Source organism: Eublepharis macularius, chromosome 7, assembly GCF_028583425.1.
Source record: "Eublepharis macularius isolate TG4126 chromosome 7, MPM_Emac_v1.0, whole genome shotgun sequence".
Lineage (NCBI taxonomy): Eukaryota > Metazoa > Chordata > Lepidosauria > Squamata > Eublepharidae > Eublepharis > Eublepharis macularius.
Genome location: NC_072796.1, coordinates 83,311,852 through 83,337,690, shown reverse-complemented (window position 1 = coordinate 83,337,690; position 25,839 = coordinate 83,311,852). Strand labels below are relative to the sequence as shown.

Here is a 25,839-nt window from a genome sequence, read left to right as displayed (position 1 = left end):
GAATTTCTCAAAATTTGATCTAGCCCCTCTTTGGGTATATGTTAAAATCAACAGGTAAGTCTTATTGAAAAATATTAGAAAATGGGAGGTTTTGCCCCATGCAGTTTGAATATCACTACTTGAAATGAGTGTCTGACCATAGATATCAGATTATTTAAGTATATGTTGTAAACTGCCTTGAGCACTAAGCATGGTGGAGAGGTGGTATAGAAGTCAAATAAATATTGATGATAGAAGTGGGAGGCTGGAAGTGACCATCAGAAAGGCTATGTTTGGGGTTATGGGATTTGTATGGACAAAAGTTGTATGTGATGGGGGCTATAATAAGGAGAGGAATTAAGTGCGATCGAGTTTAAAAGGTTGGCTGGATTCATCCTCCTGTCCTCAATGTTCCCTAAGTAAAATATTTAATATTTTGACTAATGTCAAAAATAATGTGCAATCAAATCCTATATACATTCATTCACAAGTGTTGCTGGACTCCCTAGGACTTGCTCAGAAGTAAGTGCATAAAGTTGTAGTTTTAGTTTCGTGTGTATGTTCTATAATAATTGTAATGGCAAAGATAGTTTCAGCGACATATTTTTTTTCTTCTAGGATTTTGTTGTTGACTCAAATTGGCGTTACCGTAGTACTGTTCTTACTCCTATGTTCGTGGAAACTCAAGTTTCCCAGAGTATGAACAGGCATCAATTACCAGGAGGATCTTTTGTGACTCATGGATCCATGAGTGGCCAACTAAGGGCTACACAACAACAGTATGAATTTACACCCACACAAAATATTGGTAAGTATCTATATCAGATGGACTTGAAGCTCTATTCTTTAATGAGGAGCTGTCTGTAGAATTCTTGCTTCCTCATTTATGCGATTGTGTATATTTCTGAGTATATGCTAAAGTGATTCTATACAAGCTCCTCAGGTTTCATATTGATCCTGTTTCAGGATGCTCTGTCCTAATCTAGTTAGTTTTTGTTTATAAATGGACCATAAAGAATAGAGCAATACATTGGGGAAGGGAGTCAAGCCATTTTTATGTATGTTGCTTGCTAGTTAATACTTTCTGTATATTTTAGGTGGGAGGAGCTCCTTTAACTGGCTAATAGGAAACAGTGTTGACACCTTTGCAGAATATACAGTTCCTTCATCTTCTGAATCCTTGTCTTCATCTATGTTGCTCATCCGCAAGTGGGCTGATAGGTCACAGAGAGCTGCCTTCAAACCATTAGGTTCCAATTTTGGGGGGGCAAGGCTGGGTTTGCCAGGAGATGAGGTGGATAACAAAGCTAAAGGTATGTATCTTCTCTCTCCCACTCCTATATTTTTGTTTAGAGATTTCTTTTTTGGTCTAAGCAAGTAGTCTAAGACAATACCGCACATGTCTTTTAGTTAAAGGGCCAACCACAGTTTTAAAACGTAAGCCGTTATGTCAGGAAATTTCTTTAAAAGACCTTGGATTTTTCTTCCTTGTTTAGTCTTTAATAATATTCTAGATGATAGTTTCCACCTCATTGTGTAATTTGCAAGGTTTTCTGTATAAAGCAGGAGAAGATGTATTTGGTTTTCTGTGTGTATATTTTAAAAAAGAATTTTCCTCCTGCATGTATGTATTAGGTATAGATGAGAGGGCAGAAATTCTGAGACTGCGGAGACGCTTCTTGAAGGACCAAGAAAAGCTCAGTCTGATTTATGCAAGGAAGGGTGTTGCTGAAAAGAAACAAGAAGAGGTTTGTTTGTTTTTGGTAAATAGACCATAGAGGGGGAGACTTAGTTACCACTACACCTTTGGTTTTAGGAATAGCTCTACAAAAGTTCCTTTTTTAGGAACAGAGTTCATTTTTGCTTATCTAGCTGAGAAAGTTAAGTGGCTGAAGTGGCTGAACCCTAAAAGCAGAAAAGAGCTGATTGAGTTGGATGAGAGCAGCTTCTAGGTTATCTGGGTGGAATGACTATCATTACCTCTTATCTTCAGAGTTCCTTGAGAGAAACCCTGTAAATGTCAAATGTTTTCCAAGTACATTTGACTACTGGATTTTCTTTTCTACCTGAGTTACCAAGAAGCTCAAGTTATATATATATCAGGAAAGATAGTACTTACTGCAGGATGGAGTAAGGAATGGTTCTAAAAATATCTTCCTGTGATTTGCAGTTAACTCAGTGATAACTTCTGCAAACTGTCCTAAATAAATCTATATTCAAGTGGTTTGTTACTATAATGTTTCAATTGTTACAGAAATTGAAAACTGAGCTGAAAATGAAGCATGATGCTCAGGTCACTCTGTATAGGAGATACAGGCAAGGGGATCTCCCTGACATCCAGATTGAATATAGCAGTCTGATCACTCCTTTGCAAGGTTTAGCGCAGGTAAGCTATCCCACAAATTTTAATTAACCAAATACAGTTTTTCCAGAATGCATATTTAACTTTTAGATTGTTTGGCTTTTGATTTGAATTTTCATTCAGTCACCCCAGACTAAGGGGTGAAATATAGCTATTCCCTTTAAATACAGTGTCATACTTTAGTTTAGCATTTGACATCTAGAATTTGTTTCATTGTAGTCTGAAGTAGTAAATTGGCCATGGCCAAATGTGATAGTACTGCTTACACCAGACTTTCTTTAGGGATGTTTTAACTTTGCAATGCTGTGTTATGTGCTCTGCCCTTTACTATTTTCATTGTAGCTACCTATAGGAATAAAAGGAAAGACATGAGGGATGGACAAGGTGGTACAGCTTGTTCTTTAGAGAGCCTACAGCAACAAGTTACTATAGTTTCAGCATCGTGAACTGTTTTTTACAAGACTGTAATGAGAGAGCTTCCATATGACTGTTACTGTGCTTTAAAACTTGATAATTCATTGTAGAAATTAGGGGTTTCCTTCCAGACTTATAAAAGAATTGTTTTATATTTGGATCACCATACCTGTAAGGTATTGTAAATATAGAAAATGCCCCATTCTCTGCTATGGAAGTGCTAGTGCAAAGCTATTGAAAATACTTGTCCTGAGATTTCCTACTTCTGTTATTAATTATAGAGAGACCCTACACTGGCTAAACAGCTTTTTGGCAGCTTGTTTGCTGGAATTTTGGAAGAAATGAAAAAATCTAAATCTCATTCTGAGAAGAATACCACCATCCAACAGCTGGTGCAGGACTTCAATAGCTTCCTGACCACGTCCGTGTTATATTTCCCACCATTCATCTCCTGTATCCAGGTAGTGCATCTGTGTTATTTTTTAAGCACTTGTAGTATTTTCCTTTTTCATGCTTACGGAAAACAAAAGCATTCTTCACACCTTTTAATTTGTATCCAGTGATCAGCTAATTCCTTGTACTAGAATGTTCAATGAAATTATTTCATTTTTAAACTGTAGAATGTAAAACTCACATTGTTGGCTAACTTATACATAGAAAAAAGTCTCTTTTATCACTTTGAAAGGCAGAAACTTCAAGAAGGACCAGTGTAGATAATGCTTCTGAAAAGCAGAATTTGGAGTGGGACCTGTACTCATACCTGGTTTCTGAACTGAGGTTGAGAAGTGCAGTTAGTTATGGTTATTAATTATCAAAAATAACATCATGCTTTGGTTGAAGGAGGTGAGAGGAGTTTGAGAGCACGAATGAAATAGGAGGTGGTTATGATCCCACAGCCTACTCCCTGTTGTTAAATCAAAGGTAATATCTGGGAGCATTGCAACTGGGACTGGCCCAAAGTTCTTACCCTGTAAGGCTCCATTCTCTCCCATACGTAGATGCAGAATGCACTGCCTGCCTGTATGAGAATCGCTTGGCATCTATCCATGCTCTTAATGTCGGATAATAGTGCCTCAGGAATCGTCTTCTGTATTTAGCAATGTTAATTTGCTTTTAGGACATCAGGCCAGGTACTGCAGAGCATATGAAGATACATCTTTCTCACAAAACAACATGACTCTGAAGCACTGTGTTTTTCACATTCTTTGTACTTCATCAAGTGACTTGGGCTCATGTGATTAGCCTTTGCTTAGTGTTGAGGTACATTTGAGATGTAAAAACAGTGAAGTAGAAGGATATTAGTTACCAAAGAACATTAAAGTAAGAGAAGGGCAAGCTTGTGTTACTGTATACCAGCTTCAGAACTTTTAGTTTTGATAACTTCAGTAGACTTATGGAACACTTGGTGCCATTGTATAAGTTTCAGTTTATTGTATAGATAAATAAGACAATGGTATAGAACTGGGCAAGATTTTCCAAAATGCAGAGACTCTCTTAAAGTGGATAAGAATGCAGGGGGAAGAACTGTCTGCAGAACTTTTGAAATCTAAAAGGGAAGTGAAAATTGGACCTAGGTTTTTGGTGTTAGTAATATTTCCCTCACCAAATGCCATATCTAGACAGCAGCAGATGTGTACACAAGTGTACAATGTAGTTTTTTCATTTGCTCTTTCCTCCTGCTAATACTATTCCTAGTGTAGGAATACTTGTACATCTGAGAGTTAGTTGGTTGTTGTTGTTGGTTAAAAGAAATCATTGGACTGCAAAGTAGTTGGGCTTTTTCTGGGTTGTTTAGTACTAGCTTACTTAAGAGCCCTCTGTGTGCTACATTAAACATGTCTCTAAGGTCAAAAACAGCCATATATTTAACTTTCCCTTGTCCTGCTATCAGGCTGTTGCAGATTTCTCTTCTCCCTTTTAGCAGCAGGAAGAGATGCAGAGTAGAGGTGGAGAAATGCTCAGCATTGATGCCATGACATTATGGAGAGGAATAGGGAATTAAATGTGCATCTGTTGAATACTATTCTGGCCCAAGAAAGCAATTCCAATATCTAACTGTAGACCTTCTGTGCACTCCCACATAGGACTGCGCTTGCGCAGGCCTACCAACTGGAGGATTTGCAGCTAATTTTTTCCACTAGAGGGTGATCGCACAGGCGCGGCTGTTTTCCCGCCAAAGCCAGCCTCTATCCAGGAGGCGCAACGCCCTCTGCCTCTAGTTCCTCTTTTGCCACCATCATGAGAGGATCGGTAGCTGGAGCTGTAAAACTATGCAGGCGATATCACTCCCAGTGTTCTTTCCTAATCCGGGGGATGAGGCTGAGAGAGCTCTTCACTGCCTGGATGTTAGGAGGGCTATACTTTTTTGCCTAGACCATATTAAGGTCTTCCGGATAGAGAGACAACTGTTCGTTTGTTATGTGGGCCCAAAGAAAGGTAAGAGAGCGAGTGCTCAAACCATTGCATGGTGGGTTGTACAGGTTATTAGGTTGTGTTACAGGTATGCCAATTTACTTTGTCCTTTGGGGATCCGTGCGCATTCCACGAGGTTGCAGGCAATGTCGACGGCGTTCCTGAGAGGAGTTCCTTTGCTGGACATACGCAGGGCAGTGACTTGGTCATCGGCAGAGACCTTCATAAGACACTACGCCCTAGATGTCCTCAACAGATGAGAGACAACTGTGGGCACAGCCATCCTACAATCCATTTTTCGCTGAAGAGCAGACTCCAGCACTCAGCTTGTAAGTCTCCCATGTAGGAATGCACAGAAGACCGACAATGAAAACAGGGTTGCACTTACCTGTACCTGTTGTGCATTGAGGTCTTCTGTGCAGGTACACATGCCCTCCTTCCTTCCCCGCTGGCACTCTTCATGCTGAGGAGTGCGGCAGCAGGAGGAGCTGGGGGCAGAGGGCACCGCACCTCCTGGATAGAGGCTGTTTTTGGTGGGAAAACAGCTGCACCTGTGCTCTGGGAGGCATCAAGCACCCTCTAGTGGAAAAAATTAGGTACAAATCTTCCAGTTGGTAGGCCTGCACAAGTGCAGTCCCATGTTTCTTGCACAGAAGACCTCAATGAACAACAGTTACAGGTAAGTACAACCCTGTTTTTCCAGTCTAAACAGTCATGTGACCACCGGAGGTGCGAACCCCCCCCCCCCTCAGTTCTGCCTTAGCCACTGAGAAGAGAGGAACTGTGCTTTTTAGCTTGTTTGTTGTTTTTTGTGTGAATTTGATTCATTTGCTTCTTCTGGCTTTTTCTGATTTCGAACTGTTTCTGGACTTCGTTATTGCATACCGCTTCAAATTTGGTGATTTTGGCGCTATAACTTAAGCTGATACAGTCGAGTGAGTTTGTGTGGAGAGCAATTTCGCTATGTTGCAAAAAGCCCTCTTCAAGAAATGTTCACAGTGCAGGACAAAAATAACACACACTGATGGGCATGATCTGTGTCTGTTGTGTTCCATTTCTGATCGGAGTCAGGCTAAGTGGGATCAGCCACAGGAGGAAGTGATATTAGTGACTCCAAGGCCTCTGTCACCCCACTTCAATTCACCTGATCAGATGTTATCAGAGGCCCCTGATGTGGAAACCCCAGTTGTCTGGACAGCAGAACATGGGTTCGAACCAATTCTTTTTAGGGATCCGACCCCAGTGAGAGAAACTTCGACTCGGGCTTGATCTTTGACATCAAGAGTTTATTCCCCAACTCCGAGCCAACATAGCAAGCATGGATCCGAGATACATCACTCATCAGAACTGAGATGCTCTTCTCAACACCAACACCACATGGCGTGCTGTATTTCATCACTGTATCACTGCTATTGGCCAGGGGGCCCACAAGGCTTTGATGCCCCAGAACCAAGACCATCAATTTCATCAAGGAAGGCTTGGCTACCTCCACTGTCACCCATGCAACTTCAACAGCAGTATGATCCTGAGGAAGAGTACGAGTATCCGCCTGTAGCACCTGGTGACCTCGGATCCAAGACATCAGAACTGTCTCCCGATGAAGACGTTAGACCATCCTCAGGTTCCCCTTACGAGGACCTCCAACTATGTTCAGAGCAGATGTCCAGGAGGCCTAGGCTCTGAACCTCAATGTATCTTCCTTTGCCCTGAAAGCCTCCAGAAAATTGCTGGGCAGGCTGTACAGTGATGCTCCAGTGTTAGTGGGGTTCCCCCTTGTGGAAGGTCTGGACGAAGTCATTTTAAAAGCGTGCGAGAAACTAGCAGAATTGCCTCCTACATCCAAAAGAGTGGAAGCAATGTATAAAGTCAAGCAGGACACCTGGCCATCCCTCTTCACACACTGTGTGCCGTCATCTTTGGTCACAGAGGAGTTTCAAAAACAACATCCTGAGTCTCAGTCTGCACCACCAGACAAGGAGGGCAGGAAGTTGGGTGGCTATGGCAGGCACCAGTACTCTATCTTGGCGCTGATAACCACCAGATCATCATGGGAGGTTACCAGTTATATTTGTGGGAGAAGCGCTCATACTGTGTCATGGGTTTGCCCAAAGAGAAGAAGATGATGTTCACATTGCTACTGAATCAGACCATTTGAGTAGCTAAACAGCTTATAATGCAGGCTGGCATGCTGTGGAGACCTCAGCCCTAAGGAATGGCTAGTTAGATCCTGATAAGGCGTCAGTCCTGGTTAAGATCAATTGCCTTGTCTCTGGAGATGAGAGCAAAAATAGAGAAGATGCCATTTGAGGGATCAACTCTGTTTGCTGCTGCTACAGATGACACCCTCTCCCAAAAGAGGAAGAATCGCCATATGACCACGTCCTTGGGAATAGTCCCTACAGACCAGTGTTCTTTTAAGCCAAGGTACTTCCCTAGGCACCAGCATGGGTACCAACGCTACCAGAGACCCTACAGGCATTACCAACAACAACAGGGCCAATATCAGCCTTACCCAATGCAGCAGTCTAGGAGGAGGCCATATAAGCAGAAGACCACATAGCCTGCAGTTCAGCAAAAGGACAACCAGGGCCCTCCAAGCAATTCTGACTTGTTGCAGCCACACCTGACCCAAACCTGTGTTACACAGAGAGACTGTCCACCTATTACTCTCAGTGAGAGTCGATAACATCCGACTCTTGGGTCTTAGCTATTGTTCAATATGGCTACAGGTTGGAGTTTGTGGCTAAACCTGATTGCATCTTGTCATCTTTGGCTACAGTCAATCTGATACCAGAACTCGAAGGGGAAATTAAGTCCCTATTGAAAAAAGAGGCCATCCAAGAAGTACTGAGTGCTGATAACTTTTGTAGTTTCTTTTCAAGGTTCTTTCTGGTCCCTAAGAAGGATGGGGATCTAAGACCTATTTTAGATCTCAGGGGTTTGAATTATTACCTCAGGGTATCTAAATTTAAGATAGTGACGCTCTCAGAGGTTCTCTCCTTAACCAGAGATTATTGGTTTGCCGTCTTAAACTTAAAAGATGCCTATTTTTACGTGGCAATTAGGAGAGACCACAGAAAATATCTCTGCTTCAAATATCATGACAGGGTGTATCAATACACAATGTTACCATTTGGTTTGTCAGCTGCACCCAGAGTTTTTACCAAATGCATGGCATCTGTGGTTGCCTATCTGAGAATGCAAGGGTGTTCGGTCTTTCCATATTTAGACAATTGGTTGATATCTGCCCCATCAAAGGAAAAGTTAATATGAGATGTTTCTCTGCTGGCTGATGTATGTTTACACTTGGGTTTGATAATAAATGTGGACAAAATGTGGACAAACTCGAGCCCTCTAAAAAACTCACTTACATTGGGATGGCCCTGGACTCCACAATTGGCAGGGCAACTTTACCACCCAATAGGGCACGTTCCATTCAATCTCTAGTACCTATATTCTCCAGGAATTGATTCCAACCTGTGTGGAGAATACAGAAGCTATTAGGCCACACGGCTGCTGCCACAGCAGTGGTACCTTTTGCTTGCTTGCACATAAGGGTGTTACAAAATTGGTTTGTGAGGAGATTTAAGCCAACGCTATATTCTCCTAATCATAAATTTTCCATACCCAGGCAAGTAAACAGGTCTTTACAATGATGGTCTCTGGATTCCAATTTGTTAAAGAGTGTCCCCTTTGGTGCAAGACACTGGGACATAATTGTGACAACTGATGCTTCTATTCAGGGTGGTTTTATGACCATACAAGATAGGTGATCGGAAACAGAACAGTCTCTACACATTAATGTATTAGAACTTAGAGCCATTCACTTTGCTCTTGTCTCTCTTGTAGCCTTTCTTCAAGACAAAGAGGTCCAGATCCAGATGGATAATACTACGACAATGCTATATAAACAAGCAGGGAGGAACAGCTTCTCTAACCCTTTGTGCAGAGGCTATGACTTTCTGGAACTGGGCAATTGCTAATGGGGTTTCCCTGCATACCATTCACATTGCTGTATTAGACAATTCCAAGACGGATATGCTCAGCAGGATGTTGAATGAGGCTTATCTCGAGCAGGTGTTTGCTCAATGGGACTTCCCAGAGGTGGACTTGTTTACCACTGCAGACAACATGAAGGCTCTAGTGTTTTGTTCCCTAGTAGGAAATGACCCCCACTCTATAAGGGACTCCTACTCAACACTCTTAGCCAGGCTAGCTGTCCTACATGTTCCCGCCGATCCCCCTCATCTCAAAGGTGTTGTGTAAAATACAGCAGGACAATTCAGATTGCATACTAGTAACCCCATTTTGGCCAAGACAAATATGGTTGCCAAAGTTACTAGAGCAGTCCAAACAGACTTACATCACGTTGTTAGCCCTGGACATACTCACATGGGGGAATCTGTTTCATCATGACCCCAACAGGTTACACCTGACTGCATGGCACATTCACCCCAAGTAATGGGTAGCTCTCAAGAGGTACAGCGAGTACTTTTGAATGCCAGAAGGCCAACTATGAGACGCAATTATGTGTCCAAATGGAAGAGTTTCTCTTGCTGGGCGCAAGAGAAAGGACTATCACCTAGCAGCTGCCCTTTATATGATATCTTATACTACTTGTGTCATCTGAGGGTGGAAGGTTTGGCCAGTTTATCTGTAAAAGTGCACTTAACTGCTATTTCAATCTCTCATGAGCTGTTGGAAGGAAAGATGGTGTTTTCTCACTGAATCTCCCCAAAATTCCTTAAGGAATGTTGAATCTATATCCCCTATTGTACAGCTGTTCCCCCAGTAGTCCCTATCGCCTGTGTTATACAGCTTATGTTACCCCCATTTGAGCCCTTGGCAACGTGTTCCTTGCAATTGCTCTCATGGAAAGTGGGGTTTCTAGTAGCCATAACTTTGGCTAGGAGAGCGAGTGAGTTATCTGCTCTCTGAGCTGACTCTCCTTTCTTGAGAATTCACCCTTACAAGGTGGTATTGAGGCCAAGTCTAAAATTATTGCCCAAGGATGTTTCATCTTTCCACTTATCCCAGAACATTAGCCTCCCGGTCTTCTACCCTAATCCTCAGTCAAAAGCAGAGAGGGCTCTCCATTCCTTGGACTTAAAGAGAGGGCACTGTCCTTCTACCTGAATAGAACAAAAGAGTTCAAAAAGGACTTGTTCATATGCTTTGGGAGTCAAAATAAAGGAAAGAGACCATATGCCCAAACTATATCCAAATGGATCATTTCTGCAATCCAAACAGCATATAACCAGGCCAAGGTATGGTGTCGCATGCAAATTAAGGCCCATTCAACCAGGTTTCAGGCTTCTTCAGCCTTTTTGAAGGGGATCTCTGTAGCACATATTTACAGGGCTGCAACGTGGTCCTCTTCTGACATATTTATTAAACACTATATGGTTGATGTTAACATGTCACTTCCCTCCCTCCTACCCTGCTGTGAATTCTCTGGTAATAACTAATACTGGTTCGCAGCAGCTCCAGGAGAACTGAGGGAGACAGGGGTTGCTCCTCCGGTGGTCAACTGACCGTTTAGGTGGGAAAACCGTTTTTCTATGTGACCTAGGAGAAGCAGCCCTTAATGGAGCTTTAAGAAGCTAGAACGTTTCTCCGTTGGCAGACCTGCGCATGTGCAGTTCCAATGTGTGCCTGCACAGAAGAACTCAATGAACACTAGTTACAGATATGTGCAACCCTGTTTTTTTTTGTGCAATAGGAGATGAGTTATCAACACAAAGAGCTGCTGGACCTCAACCCTTCCAGTGTGAGTACTAGCTGCTTAGCAAGTTTACAGCAACCAGTGGGTATTCTGCTTCTTGAACAAGCTTTAGTTCACCTATCTCCTGAAGAGGAAGAGCCACCCTGTAAAAGGATGCGTGGGAAGGTAGAGCTTCCTCCCAATGTGATCCGATGGATTGAACTAGCCAAGTAAGTTTTCTTTGCAAATAATTTGTTTATTGTCTGACCTAGTCCTGAGTTCTCATGGAGTCTGAACTAGTGATGACTGATTAGGAAAGACATCTTGAGATCACAGTGGGTAGCTTAGTAAAAATGTCAGTTCTGCTTGCGGCAATAGTGACAAAGATAAATTCTATATTAAGGTTAATTAGGAAAGGGTTGAAAATAAAAGGGCCAGTATTCAAATACCCTGGCTTTGATCTATAGTGTGTTTGCATTTGGAAGTATTGGTTACTGCATTTTAATAAGGACTGGAAAAGGGCAGCCAAAAATGATGAGAAGGTAGTGCACTTTTCCTATGAGGAAAGGCTAGTTTGAGGTTTTCCATTTAGAGAAAAATTTACTAAGGGGGAACTTGATTTGAGGTTTATAAAATTATGCATAGTATGAAGAAAGAGTATAAAGAGAACTTGTTCTGCCTCTACCATAGTACTAGAACTTGGTTGTACCCAATGAAGTTGATGGGGGAAGTAGACTCAGGACAAGCCCAAGAAACTACTACCCCACAGAACTTGTGGAATTCACTGCTCCTTGATACAGATCAGGGGGTCCTAATCTTTTTGGGCCTGTGGGCGCATTTGGAATTCTGACACAGTGAGGTGGACACAGCAACAAAATGAGTGCCACAAAATGACTGTTGCAGGAGACGGAGCCAACTGCAAAATGTCTGCTACAGCTTACTTTGAGTCACACAGTGAAGGTCCTTGTGCTGTGGAAACAGTTTCTGCCAAAGCAATGGTTTTAAAAATCTGCATAGCCAATCAATACTCCAGTGGCTGATCAGAAGCCATGTTTTGCAAAAAGTTCATCCTGGCTCCACCCACTTTCTAAAAACACTTCACAGACACCAGGGAAGATGCCGGTGGGCACAATTGTGCCTATGGGCACCATACTGGGGACCCCTGCCTGAGATGGTGTTAAAGGAGTTCAATAGCCATTAAGTCTTCTGCTAGTTTCCATTTGTGGCTGTTAGTCATGATGACAGTCATATGGAACTTCGGTATTCCAAGACCAAATACCAATTTGCCAGTTGCCCTGGTCTCCATGTCCTGCTTGCAGGCCTTCCAGGGGCATCTCATTGGCTGTTGTGCAGAAAAGGATGCTAGGCTTGTTATGTACCATTGTTATGATGTCCTGGGCTGCTCTTATATCTTAAGATTGCATAAAAGTTGATGGCTGTTAAATCGAGTATGATGTTGTCGTTTTCAGATTCTTTCTGTAAGTCTTATAACGTGATTAATTGCCCCTCTGGTAAACTGCAACTTAATCTTTTTAAAATTCAGAATACAATATGGTGCATTAAAAGGTTAGAAGAGCTCTGTGTTCTCAGTGTCGCTCTGTTTCTCCTAGAGTTATGTTTCCATACATTGTGATTTTAACAAATCAAATAAAACAAAAAGATTGCTACTAGTGGTAATAGTTACACACCAAGAGAACATTTACTGAGCTATCCAACACCTTTTAGCAAGATTGAGTGACCTTGAAAGAATTGGCTGCTTTTCAAATTCAGCAAAGCCTCATTTATCTGGGAGACATGGAAATCATTTTGTTTATTAGAAATTGGGATAATAATGTGTACTTGGTAAATTGATGGTGTTCACTTTCTAGGCTTTATCGATCTGTTGGAGATTACGATGTCCTGCGGGGTATTTTTAGTGGAAAAATTGGTACTAAAGAAATCACTCAGAAAGCCTTATTAGCAGAAGCAAACAGTGATTATGCTGAGGCAGCTAAACAATATGACGAGGTACATTTTATGCTTTATAAAAGAGCTTATTTTCAAGAATCTGAAGAAAAAAAGGAGTAATTGCTGAGGCTCAGTGTGAATTTTTAAACAGCTCTCCAAATCATAATTTCTCATTTAACTGGGGTAGTTGTCAGTGACTAAGGGAAATGAGAAGCATGGAATACTCATGAAAAAGTAGGCTTTAATATAGTTCTATGGAATGCTGCCATTTTATGCCCCTTAGCTACCCATCAGCGCAATCCAAAGCAGAGCCAAATCTTTCTAAGCCTGTTGATTTCAATAGATATAGAAGGTTGTTCAGGATGGCAATATAAGGCAGCTCTTCTGGTATGCTTAAAAGGCATACAGAATTTGTAGAATCACTGGAGGAGCTGCTTTGAGTCTCCTTGTATGAAGAGAAATGGGATATAAATACTTTATCAAATAAATATACATTCAACTTGTCTTTGTGCAGTCTGTGAATGAAAGGTAACTGCAGTGTGTTACCCATTTATCACTATTTGTCTTTGCTCCTGTAGGCACTCTCTAAACAAGACTGGTCTGAGGAACCAACAGAAGCAGAAAAAGATTTTTGGGAATTTGCTTCTCTTGAATGTTACAATCATCTGACAGAATGGAAGTCTCTGGAATATTGCTCCACTATTAACATTGATGATAAACAGCCCCCAGACCTAAACAAAACATGGTGCAATCCATTTTATCAGGTTTGGAAAAAATATATATTTATCTGTGTAGTTTCAAGCTTTAAAAACTTGTATTTATTTACTCTACCATAGTGTTTGGGTCAACATGTTAGATCCTGTTTGTGTGTTAAGCCAGATTGCACAGTATGCAGCACATATATGGTTTAGTTACATTTTTCCATCCATGGGGCAAACAGCAGCTATGGAGAAAATGGGGTAGGTGGGGATGTTAAACACAGCTTCCACTCAGAACAAATTAGAAGCCTTTACATTTGTGTTAATGAGAAAAAAAAGCAGATCAATCATAGATTGATTTCAGCCTCTCCATTCTGTGGGGAACTTTCAACCTAGCATTAGAGATGTAAATTTTCCAGAAATTTTAAACTCTGAGGATTTTTCTGATTCTGTTTTTTTCCTGGGGCAAAATGAAATATACACCCATCTTTATTTTCCTATCAAACGCTAACCTGTTTTCCTGCTGTAACAATATAAAATGCATCATTTAGAACTTAGCTTATGGCATTGTATTAATTGTCATGTTTGTGAATTTAAAAGTATGAATGCCTTAGTTTTCAACAAGAAAAAGTGCAAATACACCCAATACTTAAGTGAGAGAGCTGCAAAATGTTGTGTCCTATGTTATCTTAGCACATTACACTCATTCCAAAGGAAGTAATATATTTCATAGGAGTTTTTTCAGAGTTCCTGCAAATTTTCTAAATCTCCCAATGGAAACATTGTGGGGGGAAAGTCCTCCAACTTTTTTATGCTGTACATTTTGAGTGAATAAAACTTTATCTTAAAACACATTGTACTTATCCCCAAAGAAAATGAATATATATCATAGGATTTCCCTCCCCCCCACACACCATGTTTTTCAAAATACTTTTTGGATGTATTAAAAATTTGTCCTGAAAATCACTTATTCCGCCAGGCAGGAGATATTTCAAAGGATTTTTATTCAATGCTTCACTCAAATTTCCATTTTTCCCTTATTTTTTCCCTGAGTTTTCACACCTGTACATAGTATTAATCTCTGGGTCAAAACTAGAAACAGCTTAATTAGAACTGCGTATTGTCTAAATACATTAGTAAAACATCAGGCTTACAGATCAGGGTAACAAGTTGTATGTCAAAAGCAGCATGATGATCCACTATTCTTCCTCACTTGCAGGAAACCTATCTACCATACATAATTCGCAGCAAGCTGAAGCTGCTCCTTCATGGTGGTGATGACCAGGCCCTGTTGACATTTATTGATGAGGCTATGAAGACAGAACAGAAGAAAGCTCTTATAGAAATGTACTACAGTCAAGAGCTGAGTCTTCTCTACATTTTGCAGGATGATTTTGATAGAGCCAAATACTACATCAATAATGCCATGCAGGTGTTCATGCAGGTAATATTCAAGTACATCTGATGCAGTTCTCTAAAAGCAGTGCAGATATTGCAAGTTGATATTAGTTGAACTTTATTGCATTAGCCATGCTGAAGCATTATAGAAATTCCAAATAGCCATGTTATGTTCCAGTGGAGGCTGTCATTGTTCTTATCATTGTCTTCCCTATAGGCCACAGGTTTCTGATACGAACTTTGCCACACAGTGCAGAGCTTACTAAGTTTGCATGATTCTCCAGTAGGAACACACTAATGTCTTAAGATCATGGTCTTAAACATCTTTTTTCTAACTCTCCCTTTAAAAAATTCCAATCTGATCAAGAATTCTGGGGAACTCAAAAACTTGCATACTATGCTATGTCATTTTGATTTGTTTTAATAAAAAGTATTGCATGTATTTTTTTCCCCTGAGGTTTTTATGACGTAGTGAAGTTGTGCATGTTCTTCCATGGGCATAAAAAGGATAAATGAGGCTGATCAATAAAATTCTGATTCTTTGAGGTTATCTGGGATAAGTATTTCAGAGGGGAAATCATAGCGTACAGGAGACTCCTTTGGATAGTAGTTCAAAATGAATTGTTTTTTCCATACAGAACTACTCCAATATTGATTCATTATTACACCAGAGTCGACTTACCAAGCTGCAGTCAATTCAGGCTTTAATTGAAATACAGGATTTTGTCAACTTTATAAACAAACCAAGTAAGTATATCTCTCTTTCTTGATGAGATGCTCTCACATATATTTAGTAGATATTTCCTTATAGTTGACTTGTAAGCTTATAACAAATTTCAGTCCAGGTCAGACGTAAGTCTGGTAATATTTCCCAAAGAGGAATATTGTCTTAGCTTAAAATAGTGGGTGCCATCTTTTCTTGGTGGTTGCTGTTCCTGCTATCAGCTTTTTGGATAAGTTGCTTCTGATCCAGAGCAATGTGGTACAATAAGACTGGAATGCTTTGAAATTTTTGTTTAAAGCCGCAACTCTCCTACACTGAATCAGAAACCATTTTTTGACAAGCAGGAAGCTAACAGAAACAGATTCTAGTGAGCAGGAGAGCAGCTTTAAAAAAATAAACAATGATGTTTCATCTGACTGGGTCGGAACCATTGCATACCAAATAGAGAAGTAAAATCTGGTACCATCCATGCTAGTTCTTTAGGATTTAAAGTTTTTGTCCTGCATTGTCTTGTAGTGAACCTGATTTTTATTTTTTATTTTTTTAAAACAAAGGTAATATAGCTTCTCGGGCTTCCCTGAAGAGACTTATCAATATTTGGATGAACAGATATCCAGATACCAAAATGGATCCTATGAACATTTGGGATGATATCATTACTAACAGGTAACTGCAGGCTGTTTTCCGTTAACTGTGATTACATGTAGCTGTTACTCAGTTAAGAAATTTTATATGTTCCTGGAGAAGTAAATGATTCTGTTATGAATATGAGGAACAAAAGTTGTTTGTAGGCATGGCAATAAGTTGTTTAATAGTAAATGCATGTGACCACCAGAGTAATTGGTAAGGCTTTTAATTGTTTGTCCTTATTTTAGATGCCAGCTGTTTGTCACACTCATTAGAAAGTGATTGTTAAACTACATTACTAAAATTCTCAGTGAAATCCTAAACAGAGTTACTCCATTCTAAGCCAATTGAAATCAGTGGGCTTAAACTGGGGTAATTCTGTTTAGGTTTTCACTGTCTGTCATACACAATGAAACCTGCTACATATTGTTATAACAGATCAATGCATTTTGAGTGTCTGTAAAAATGAAAGCAGTGTACAAAGAGTTTAAATAGTTCATTGCTATTGGGCCCTAAGGCTTACTTAAAAAGGGGGGGGGTGTACTGTTGCCCTTCTGATCAAAACCAGGAGGCAAATCTCACAGAGAGGGAAATAAGGGAAGTGACCAAGGGAACCAATATTATAATACAGAGTTACTTCAGTTACTCTCACATCGATTGGACAAATATGTGCTTGAGTCACACCATCGAAACAAGCTGTCTAGGCATCATAAATGATTGTACATTGGAGCAGTTGGTCACAGAGCCATCTGGAGGTAGCAAATGTTACACTGAATGGGCACAGTGACCACCGTGCTGTTAAGTCATTCATGTCAACAGAAAGTTGTCTTCCAAGTCTAAAACAATTACTTTTGATTTCAGAAGAAGCAACTTTGCTAAAATGAAGGGACTAGTTAGAAGGAAGTTAAAAGGAGAATTAAGAGAGTCAAATCTATCCAGGACGCATGGAAAGTATTTAAAACTACACTAATTGAGGCCCAAATAGAATGTGTACCTCAAATCAGGAAGGGTACCACCAAGTTTCAAAGAATGCCTGTGTCGTTAATAACTTGGCAAAAAGGCTTCTTTTTTAAAAAAAATATGTGGAAGGTTTCATCAATAAGGGTGAACAAAAAGGAGCACAGGTTTTGCCAAAACAAATGTAAGCTCATGTTAAGGTGAGTTGAAAGAGAATTTGAGGAGCAGATGACAAACAATATGCATTTCTTTAAAAATATCCAGAGCAGGAAACCAGCCAGGGGGGCCAGCCAGGGAGGATAACAAAGGAATAAAAGGATTGCTTAAGAAAGATGGGCAAATGGCAGAAAAACTGAATTCTTTACATCTGTTTTCACTGTGGAAAATGTGGGGCACGTACCGAGCCAGAACCTCGGTTTTTAGGAAGGGTGTCTGAAGAACTGAGTAAAATTGAGTTGATGAGAGATGAAGTTCTAAGAGCCAAAACACACGTTAAGAAATACCCAGGTTCAGCACGTGTTCTCTTACCTCAAGGTTTGCCGGGATCTGTAGGCATCCTGGAAGCTTAAAGTTTAGCATTTACAGAGCAGCAAAAAGGGGAAGGGAAATACAGGCACCTGTATTTTAAGCTTTAAGCTTCCAGGACGCCTTTAAGCTTCCAGGACTTTAAGCTTCCAGGACGCCTACAGATCTTTAAGCTTCCAGGACGCCTACTTTAAGCTTCCAGGATGCCTACAGATCCCGGCAAACCTTGAGGTAAGAGAACACGTGCTGAACCTAGGTATTTCTTAACGTGTGTTTTGGCTCTAAGGCTACCAAGCAAACTGAAAACTAGTAAGTCTGCAGGTCCAGATGGCATACAACAAAGCATTCTTAAAGAGCTCAAGTGTGAACTTGTTAATCTACCAATAAGTGTATGTAGCACCACTAAAATTGGCCCAGTGGAAAGAAGTTAACAGTGGGATCCTACTAGGATTGGTATTGGGACTGACGCTATTTAATTTGCTCATAAATGATATGGAATTGGGGGCTTGTAGTGTAGAACCCAGGTTTGCAGATGATACCAAATTATTCAGGATGGTAAAAACTAAGGTGGATTGTGAAGAACTGCAGGAGGATCTCTCTAAATTGGCTGAGTAGGCAACAGCATAGCAAATGAAGTTTAAGTTGGGTATGTGTAGAGATATGAAGGCTCAGGGGGGAAATGTAAAAATTCAGGGGAAGATTTTTTTCCCCCATTCTTTTTCCAAGGCCCATTTTTTTTTTCAATTTTTCCAGTGGAAAATTAGAAATGTTGAGAAGTTCTGGAAAAAAACTTTAAAATATTTTCTCTTTTAGAATGAGTGAAATGCAATGTGGGCATGCTGTAAGCATAAACAGTTCTTAAATCTAAGATGCATTTTTGCACCTAGAAAGAGTAGCTTGTTTCAGTTGATGCAAGCCTCACATTTTCCAAAGAGCTGCATAAAGATAAAATTGAAGGCTCACAATCAGAAGTTTCAGGAACTTACTCTGATTAGAATCTTGAGGTGCTGCTGATACTTTTATTATTGAATGTGACTAATTTTGAACATAATTAAAATTCTATCATGTGTAATGCTAATAATACAGTTCAGAAAAATTCAATGCTTTAATGTTATAAAGTTTAACTACATATCAAAATACGTTTTTTTGTTTCATTGTGTTTGCCCCTTTTCCTGACCAAATCATATATTTTATGTTATTTGCTACAAAGCTTGTTTTTTCTCCGGTGGTCCTAGGAGTGGGACAGTCCAGACATTTGGGACGTTAGCTCCTCCTCTCTAAGGCCAGGGTCAGTCGACTTGATTGATTCTGGAAGGGGAGCGGCTCGTTCCGTCACTCACCAGGTTTTTTTCTGGCCCTGCCTCAGAGCAGAACGTTTACCATTTGCTCCGTTAGAGCAACGATCCTGGACTACAGATTGTTAAGACAGAAATTCTCATCAGCTCACTGTGGACAGAAAGGCATCTCTCCTTCTCTTCCCCCTTCACTGGTGACATGAAAGCAAGCAGCAGAGCCAACGGAAATAGGTTTTTGTGTAGATCCATGGCATCTGCATCAACTCCTGTGAGGCCTCTCACGCCCTTGGGCAAAGAGAGCCGCCCCCCCACCTCCACCGGCTGATGATTGATGGGGGCGCAGTTGAGTCTGGAGCCAGTAGGCTTCAGTCAGCATGACCTGGCCACATACAGAGCTTCAAAGGGCACACCAGCTGAATTGTGGTAAACGAACCTGCCCAATAATTAACCCATGAAGCACCCAATTAGAAAGAGCTACTTTAAAGCAGGGGAGTTTTTTTCACCACTTGTTTTCACTTTCCCTAAACTAACTGTACGTTTATTTGGCGGGAAAGGAGCTTTGGCAGGAATGGCAGCCGAAGTAAGACTTAGCACAGCAGTGGGCACAGAGGGTGCTATATGTGATTTAGATCTACCTAGCTCCCCCCCGCCCCATGCCCAACCACCTCACCATGGTGAAGGGGAAACTACTGAAGATCTGTATCTCTCAAACCAAGAAGCCAAGTCTAACCTTTTAGCATGGCTAAGAGCAGAAATTAAAAGAGAATTTATAGAGGTTTTAAAAGACAATCACAATGAAGCATCATGCTCAGCAGATAGACAGGGAAGACAGTCTGGCAGAGGTTCTACCTCCAAAAGACCCAAACAGGCCAAGTCCTCCCTTATCCTCCCAAATCAGAAAAGTGAAGGGAGGATGATACTGCCAGCCAAAGTGATTATGAACCTTGGCGGGGGGGGGGGGGGGCGGGGCGTAATGCACTCTGACTCTGAGATATCAGACTCTTCTTCAATTAACGAAGAGGGGGGACTATCAGAGGAAGAGGAGGAAGTTTCAGCCCCATTACAAACTAGGTTGTTCCCTCAAGCGGTTTATGCTAGACTTCTACCTAAGGTTCTAAGAGTACTGGACATTCCTCAGACTCCCTTGGGAAAAGAGGAGAGAGACCCAGGTTTTCCACTAGGCTCCGAGAGAGCATTACCTAAGATGGGGGCATTCAGTTTGGAGTCCCCTTACCCACAGTCTTTTACAACTTAATGAGAGGTGACTGGGAGAATCCAGCAAGACCAAAAACCAACCAGTCATTTTTTAATAAGTTTTACTCACTGGTTCCTGAAGCAGCAAGAAAAATTAAGTTACCAGTGGTGGATTACCTGGTTTCCAGCCTAGCATCCAACAGTGCTGCCTATGGATGCCGAAGATCTACCCAAGGACCCCTGCAACAGGAAAATAGAACAGGCATTACGTAGGAATTTTGAAACCTCAACCTCTCTAAGGGCCTCAGCGACAGGCTCCTTATTTGCAAGAGCAGCATTCTCCTGGGCATTGGGCCTGGCTGCAGCAGACAGCAGTGTACCTAAGGAAATCAAGGATGAGGTGAAGAAGATAGCGCTGGCTAAGCCTTTGCCACTGATGCTTCTCTAGATGCTCTTCAAATGTCATCTAGGGCTATAGGCCTTAATGTTGCAGCCAGAAGGTACATCTGACTAAGAAACTGGGATGTGGACCCCATGGCATGAGCCAAAGTGGCAACAATCTCCTTTACAGAGGGGAAACTGTTTGGAGAGGCTCTAGAAAAATATGTGGTGGAGATAAGGAAAAGAAGAAGATTTACCATTGAAGAGGAAGGAAATAAAGCCAAGAAAAAGATTTCAGTCCTTTTGAGAACACAAATATACCTCATGTGTGGGAAACACCGGAACCTCCCGAGGATGCTGGCAGACCAAGACCCGAACAGAGAACAGATCAACATCCTTCCCCAAGTTGAATCAGTACTCCAAGACTCAAAAGAAAGGATCCTCAGCATGACTCACCAACAATGGAGTCCATTCAAATAGGAGGACGATTACAAAGTTTTCCAACCTTATGGCAACAATCAATGACAGATAAGTAAAAGACACTGACTAGGGATACTCCCTGCAGTTCAATTTATACAGTTGCCAAAGAATTCATCGAAACAGAAACACCAGCAAATAACAAAAGCCATCCAACATCTGATAGAAATAGGGCAATAGAACCTGTGCCTGGAATATACAGAGCTTCAAGGAGTTTACTCGGTACTCTTTACTGTACCAAAGAAGAACAGAGATGTCAGAGCCATCCTGGACCTGAAGTGGCTGAACAAATACATCAGGACATGCAAGTTCAGGATGGAAACACTGAAGTACGTCACAGCATCCGTCCCAAAAGGAGACAATTTGGCCTCCATAGGTCTATCAGAGGCCTATTTACATATACCCATAAAGGAATCTCATCGAAAGTATCTATACTTTGTGTATGGCAGGGAACACTTCCAGTACAGAGCTCTGCCCTTTGGCCTAAAGTCATCCCCCAGGGTTTTCACAAAAGTGTTAGTGACACTAATAGCTGCATTAAGGATGCAGGGAGTGGCACTGTTCCTGTATTTGGACATCTTGATCAAAGCACCATCGTTGATGACAGGCCTAAAGGCAGTAGCACAAATCACAGAATGTCTGTGGAAACATGGGTTTGTGATCAACGAAGGGAAGAGCCTAATACCGAAGGAGAAGATAGTACATCTAGATGTTCTGTTAGACACAGTACAAGACAAAATATTTATCTCTCAAGAAAGACAACAGAAGATACTTTCTACGGTAACAGCAGTACAGAGAAGAGACAAGGTGACAGTGATGCTCCTAGCATATCTCTTAGGAATGATGGTATCCTGTCAAGACACTTTACAGTGCCCAGTTAGAAAAAGAAATTAAAATGAAAGAGAACTTATAAAAACACCAGGTAAATAAAACATTGCTAAGCTATATAAAAATGTTACAACAGCAGTTGTCAATATTAATAGTAAATCAAATGGAGAAAAATTTGAAATTTGTAAAACAGAGACACTTTGAACAAGCTAATAAACCAGGAAGATGGCTAGTGTACAGGCTAAGAAAAGAAAGAGAGAACATTAATTGTAAAATTACAAGAAAAAGATAAAATAGTCACTGAAAATAAAGACATACAAAAAGTTGTATTTCAATATTTCTCTTTGTTATTTAAGAAACAAGAGGTATCCCAAAGGAAACTAGAAAATTATCTGAAGAACCCAAACTTGCCACGGATACCGGAAGAACAAAGAGCCATGATGAAGAATCCAATTACCATAAATGAAGTGGTAGATGCAATTAAAAATTTAAAAAGAGGGAAAGCACCTGGTCCAGATGGACTGACAGCAATTTACTATAAATTATTTCAGGATGAGATATTGTTACCTATCCAATCAACAATGAACACAATTATAAAGGAGGGGAAGATCCCAGAGACGTGGAGAGAAGCTAATATCACTTTGATCCCAAAAGAAGGTCTAGACCATAGTGAAGTGAAAAACTATAGGCCCATATCACTCCTAAATAATGATTATAAGTTATTTGCCACAATATTGGCCAGAAGGCTGAAATTGGTCCTACAAGAATTTATTATAACTGGGTGAGAGCTATTTATAATATACAAATAATAGTTAATGGAGAATTAACCAACGTATGCGAAGTGCAAAAGGGAACAAGACAAGGTTGCCCACTGTTGCCCCTCCTGTTTATATTGGTACTCAAGGTGTTAAATAGAGCCATTAGAGAGGAAAGTAAGATCGATGGTATTAAAGTTAAAAAAGAATTGTATAAACTAAGAGCATTTGCAGACAACCTGGTCTTCACCTTAAAAGATCCCCTAGAGGGAATAGAGGTATTAATGTACAAACTAAAGGAATTTGGTGAAGTAGCAGGTTTTAAAGTTAATGAAGGAAAAACAAAGATGCTAACAATGAATATGCAGGAAAAAGAGAAAAGCCAGCTGATGGAAAAAGCAGGATTTACAATAAAAAAGGTTAAATACTTAGGAGTAACACTAACAAATAAAAATACGATGTTGTTCCAAAACAACTATGTCAAGGTATGGAATGAAATCAAAAAAGACCTAGAAAGATGGGAGAAATTACAACTTTCGTTGTTAGGTAGAATTTCTGTTATTAAAATGAATGTTCTGCCAAGATTGCTGTTTTTGTTTCAGACAATCCCAATTTTAAGCTCTGAAAAGCACTTAGAGTTATGGCAAAGAGATATAATGAAATTTATATGGCAAAGAAAAAACCACATATTAAACAAAAGCTTTTGCAAGATGCAAAGGAGTGGATTGGGGCTGCTGTATTTAAAACTATATTATGCAGCTGCCTGTTTAGTTTGGTTACAGGACTGGATAAAGTTAAAGAATAGGAGACTCCTGGAATTAGAAGGACATGATTTAAGATATGGGTGCCATGGATACCTGTGGTACGATAAGATTAAAGTAAATGCAGATTTTAAGAACCATATCATACGTTAAGCCCTGATACGAATTTGGAATAAGTTCAAGGCAAGAATAACAGTAAAAATACCATTATGGCTTTCACCACATGAGGCATTATTTAGAAGGGAAATAGTATATAAAGATAAGTGGTTAACATACCATGATCTATGTAATTTCTCACAAGGGGAGACAAAAATGCATTCTAGAGAGGAATTGAAAGAGAGAGCCTTTGACTGTCAGTGGTTTGCGTATATGCAACTATCAGAAAGGTTTAAAAATGATCTTAAAATGTATGGTGTGGAGGAAACTACTAGTACATTTGAAAAAGAGCTATGTAAAAAATATCACTTAATATCTAGAATGTATAAATTTATGCTAAAAGTTGAACTAGAAGAACAAGTGAAGGACTGTATGGTTAAATGGGCTAAAAACTTTGGATATAATATCCATATGGAGCAATGGGAGAAAATGTGGAATTATGGTCTAAAATTTACATTATGTTATAACTTGAAAGAAAACGTCTATAAAATGATGTATAGGTGGTACATGACCCCACAAATACTAGCAAAGCTGTATAAGGGGATGTCAAACAAATGTTGGAAGTGCCAAAGAAATGAGGGTTCCTTCTACCATATGTGGTGGTCCTGCCCGGTTGCTAAAAAGTATTGGAAACAAATACATCTAATAATGCAAAAAATATTAAAGACCAACCTGCAACTAAAGCCAGAGATGTGTCTATTGAGTTTAGTGGATATTTCAGTAGAAAATGAATTTGGAATTTTGATTAGATTCATGACAACAGCTGCAAGAATAATTTACGCACAATATTGGAAATCGGATAAATTGCCAACAGTAGATGATTGGCTAATAAAGATGTTGGAGATCGCGGAAATGGCAAAATTAATGGAACTGCTGAGGGACAAAACGACAGCAAATTTTGTGAAGATCTGGAAACCTTTCATGGACTTTCTGTATATAAAAGAGAAGTCAGAACTAATGATCTGTGGATTTGAAAATTAGAGTTGTAAGGTTGGCAACAAATGATAGGCTGAAGCAAGCAGAAAAAATGCAGATATCTTCGCAGTAAAGTCTAAGTTTTATGTTTAGTTAAGATATGGGTATTACGGATGAGTTATTAAGTAATAAGAAAAAAATTCTGTAAAATGTTTAAATGGTATATCTCCCTCTATGTTCTTGTTTGTTTGTTTTATGTATGTATGTTTGTATGTATGTTTTTGTCTCTCAATGTGAACCTTTGCTTGTCGTTTGTGGTAATAAAATAAGTTTTTTTAAAAAAAGAATGAAGACACTTTACAGTGGGCGAGATTCCACACATGGCCACTTCAGAGGTTTCTTCTGCCATTCCAGGACATCATTGCACACAAATATCACAAAGTGATACAAATACCAGCATCCCTAAGACAAGAGATGAACTGGTGGATGGAATTTGCGAGGTTCCAAGAGGGAGTACCACTCAGAGAACCAAAGAGAGTCATTATGACGACAGATGCCAGTCTCAGGGACTGGGGTGCACACATACAGGACAGGAGGCCCAAGGGACCTGGTCCAAAAAAGACAGGCTCAACAGCATGAACTTACTGGAACTCAGGGCCATAAAAATGGGCCTACTCAAGTTCCAAGATGTGCTGGCAGGACAGAACGTAATGGTAAAAACCGACAACATGATGGCCAAAGCCTATGTAACAAAACAAGGGGGGACCAGGTTCAAGACTCTATACAAGGAAGCCAGTACAATCTTCAATTGGGCAGAAAATAGTCTAAAGTTCTAGAAGGCAGTGCATGTTGCAGGAAGAGAAAATGTAATTGCAGACTTCCTAAGCAGGAAAACTGTGGTCCAGACGGGATGGATGTTAAACAGAGAAGTCTTCCAAACAGGTATGCAAGAGGTTCAGCAAGGCAGAAATAGATCTGTTTGCAAACAGATAGAACCACCAAGTCCCAAAGTTCATGTCAAGAAGGAAGGAACCTCGGTCCATAGGGACAGATGCCCTGAACACCAAGTGGCCTCAACAACTGTTATACGCATTCCCTTCAATTCAATTAATTCACAGGGTGATACAGAAGGTGATGGAACAAAAAGCAGAATTGATGATAATAGCACCCTTTTGCCGAGAAGGATGTGGTTCCAAGACCTGATGAGTTTTCAGTCACATAATCATGGCGTCTACCACTGAGAGAGGATTTACAAGGATCATTACAGCATCAACAACCGGCACTCCTAAACCTTACAGCATGGAGGTTGAGCAGAACCAATTACAAAAGC

The 25,839-nt window shown here is 40.4% G+C and overlaps 1 protein-coding gene across 1 annotated transcript in view; it reads left to right on the top strand.

The window, feature by feature from the left end:
- The window catches only part of PRKDC (protein kinase, DNA-activated, catalytic subunit), a 187,385-nt gene that overhangs the window by 119,110 nt on the left and 42,436 nt on the right, over nucleotides 1-25,839 (top strand). Inside the window, exons 58-68 of the mRNA XM_054984623.1 lie at nucleotides 598-787; nucleotides 1,077-1,292; nucleotides 1,615-1,727; nucleotides 2,234-2,365; nucleotides 3,037-3,216; nucleotides 10,890-11,101; nucleotides 12,740-12,878; nucleotides 13,397-13,582; nucleotides 14,736-14,960; nucleotides 15,553-15,661; nucleotides 16,193-16,304. Of these exons, the coding sequence (XP_054840598.1) occupies nucleotides 598-787; nucleotides 1,077-1,292; nucleotides 1,615-1,727; nucleotides 2,234-2,365; nucleotides 3,037-3,216; nucleotides 10,890-11,101; nucleotides 12,740-12,878; nucleotides 13,397-13,582; nucleotides 14,736-14,960; nucleotides 15,553-15,661; nucleotides 16,193-16,304 (1,814 nt within the window). The remainder of the gene's footprint in view (nucleotides 1-597; nucleotides 788-1,076; nucleotides 1,293-1,614; nucleotides 1,728-2,233; nucleotides 2,366-3,036; nucleotides 3,217-10,889; nucleotides 11,102-12,739; nucleotides 12,879-13,396; nucleotides 13,583-14,735; nucleotides 14,961-15,552; nucleotides 15,662-16,192; nucleotides 16,305-25,839) is intronic.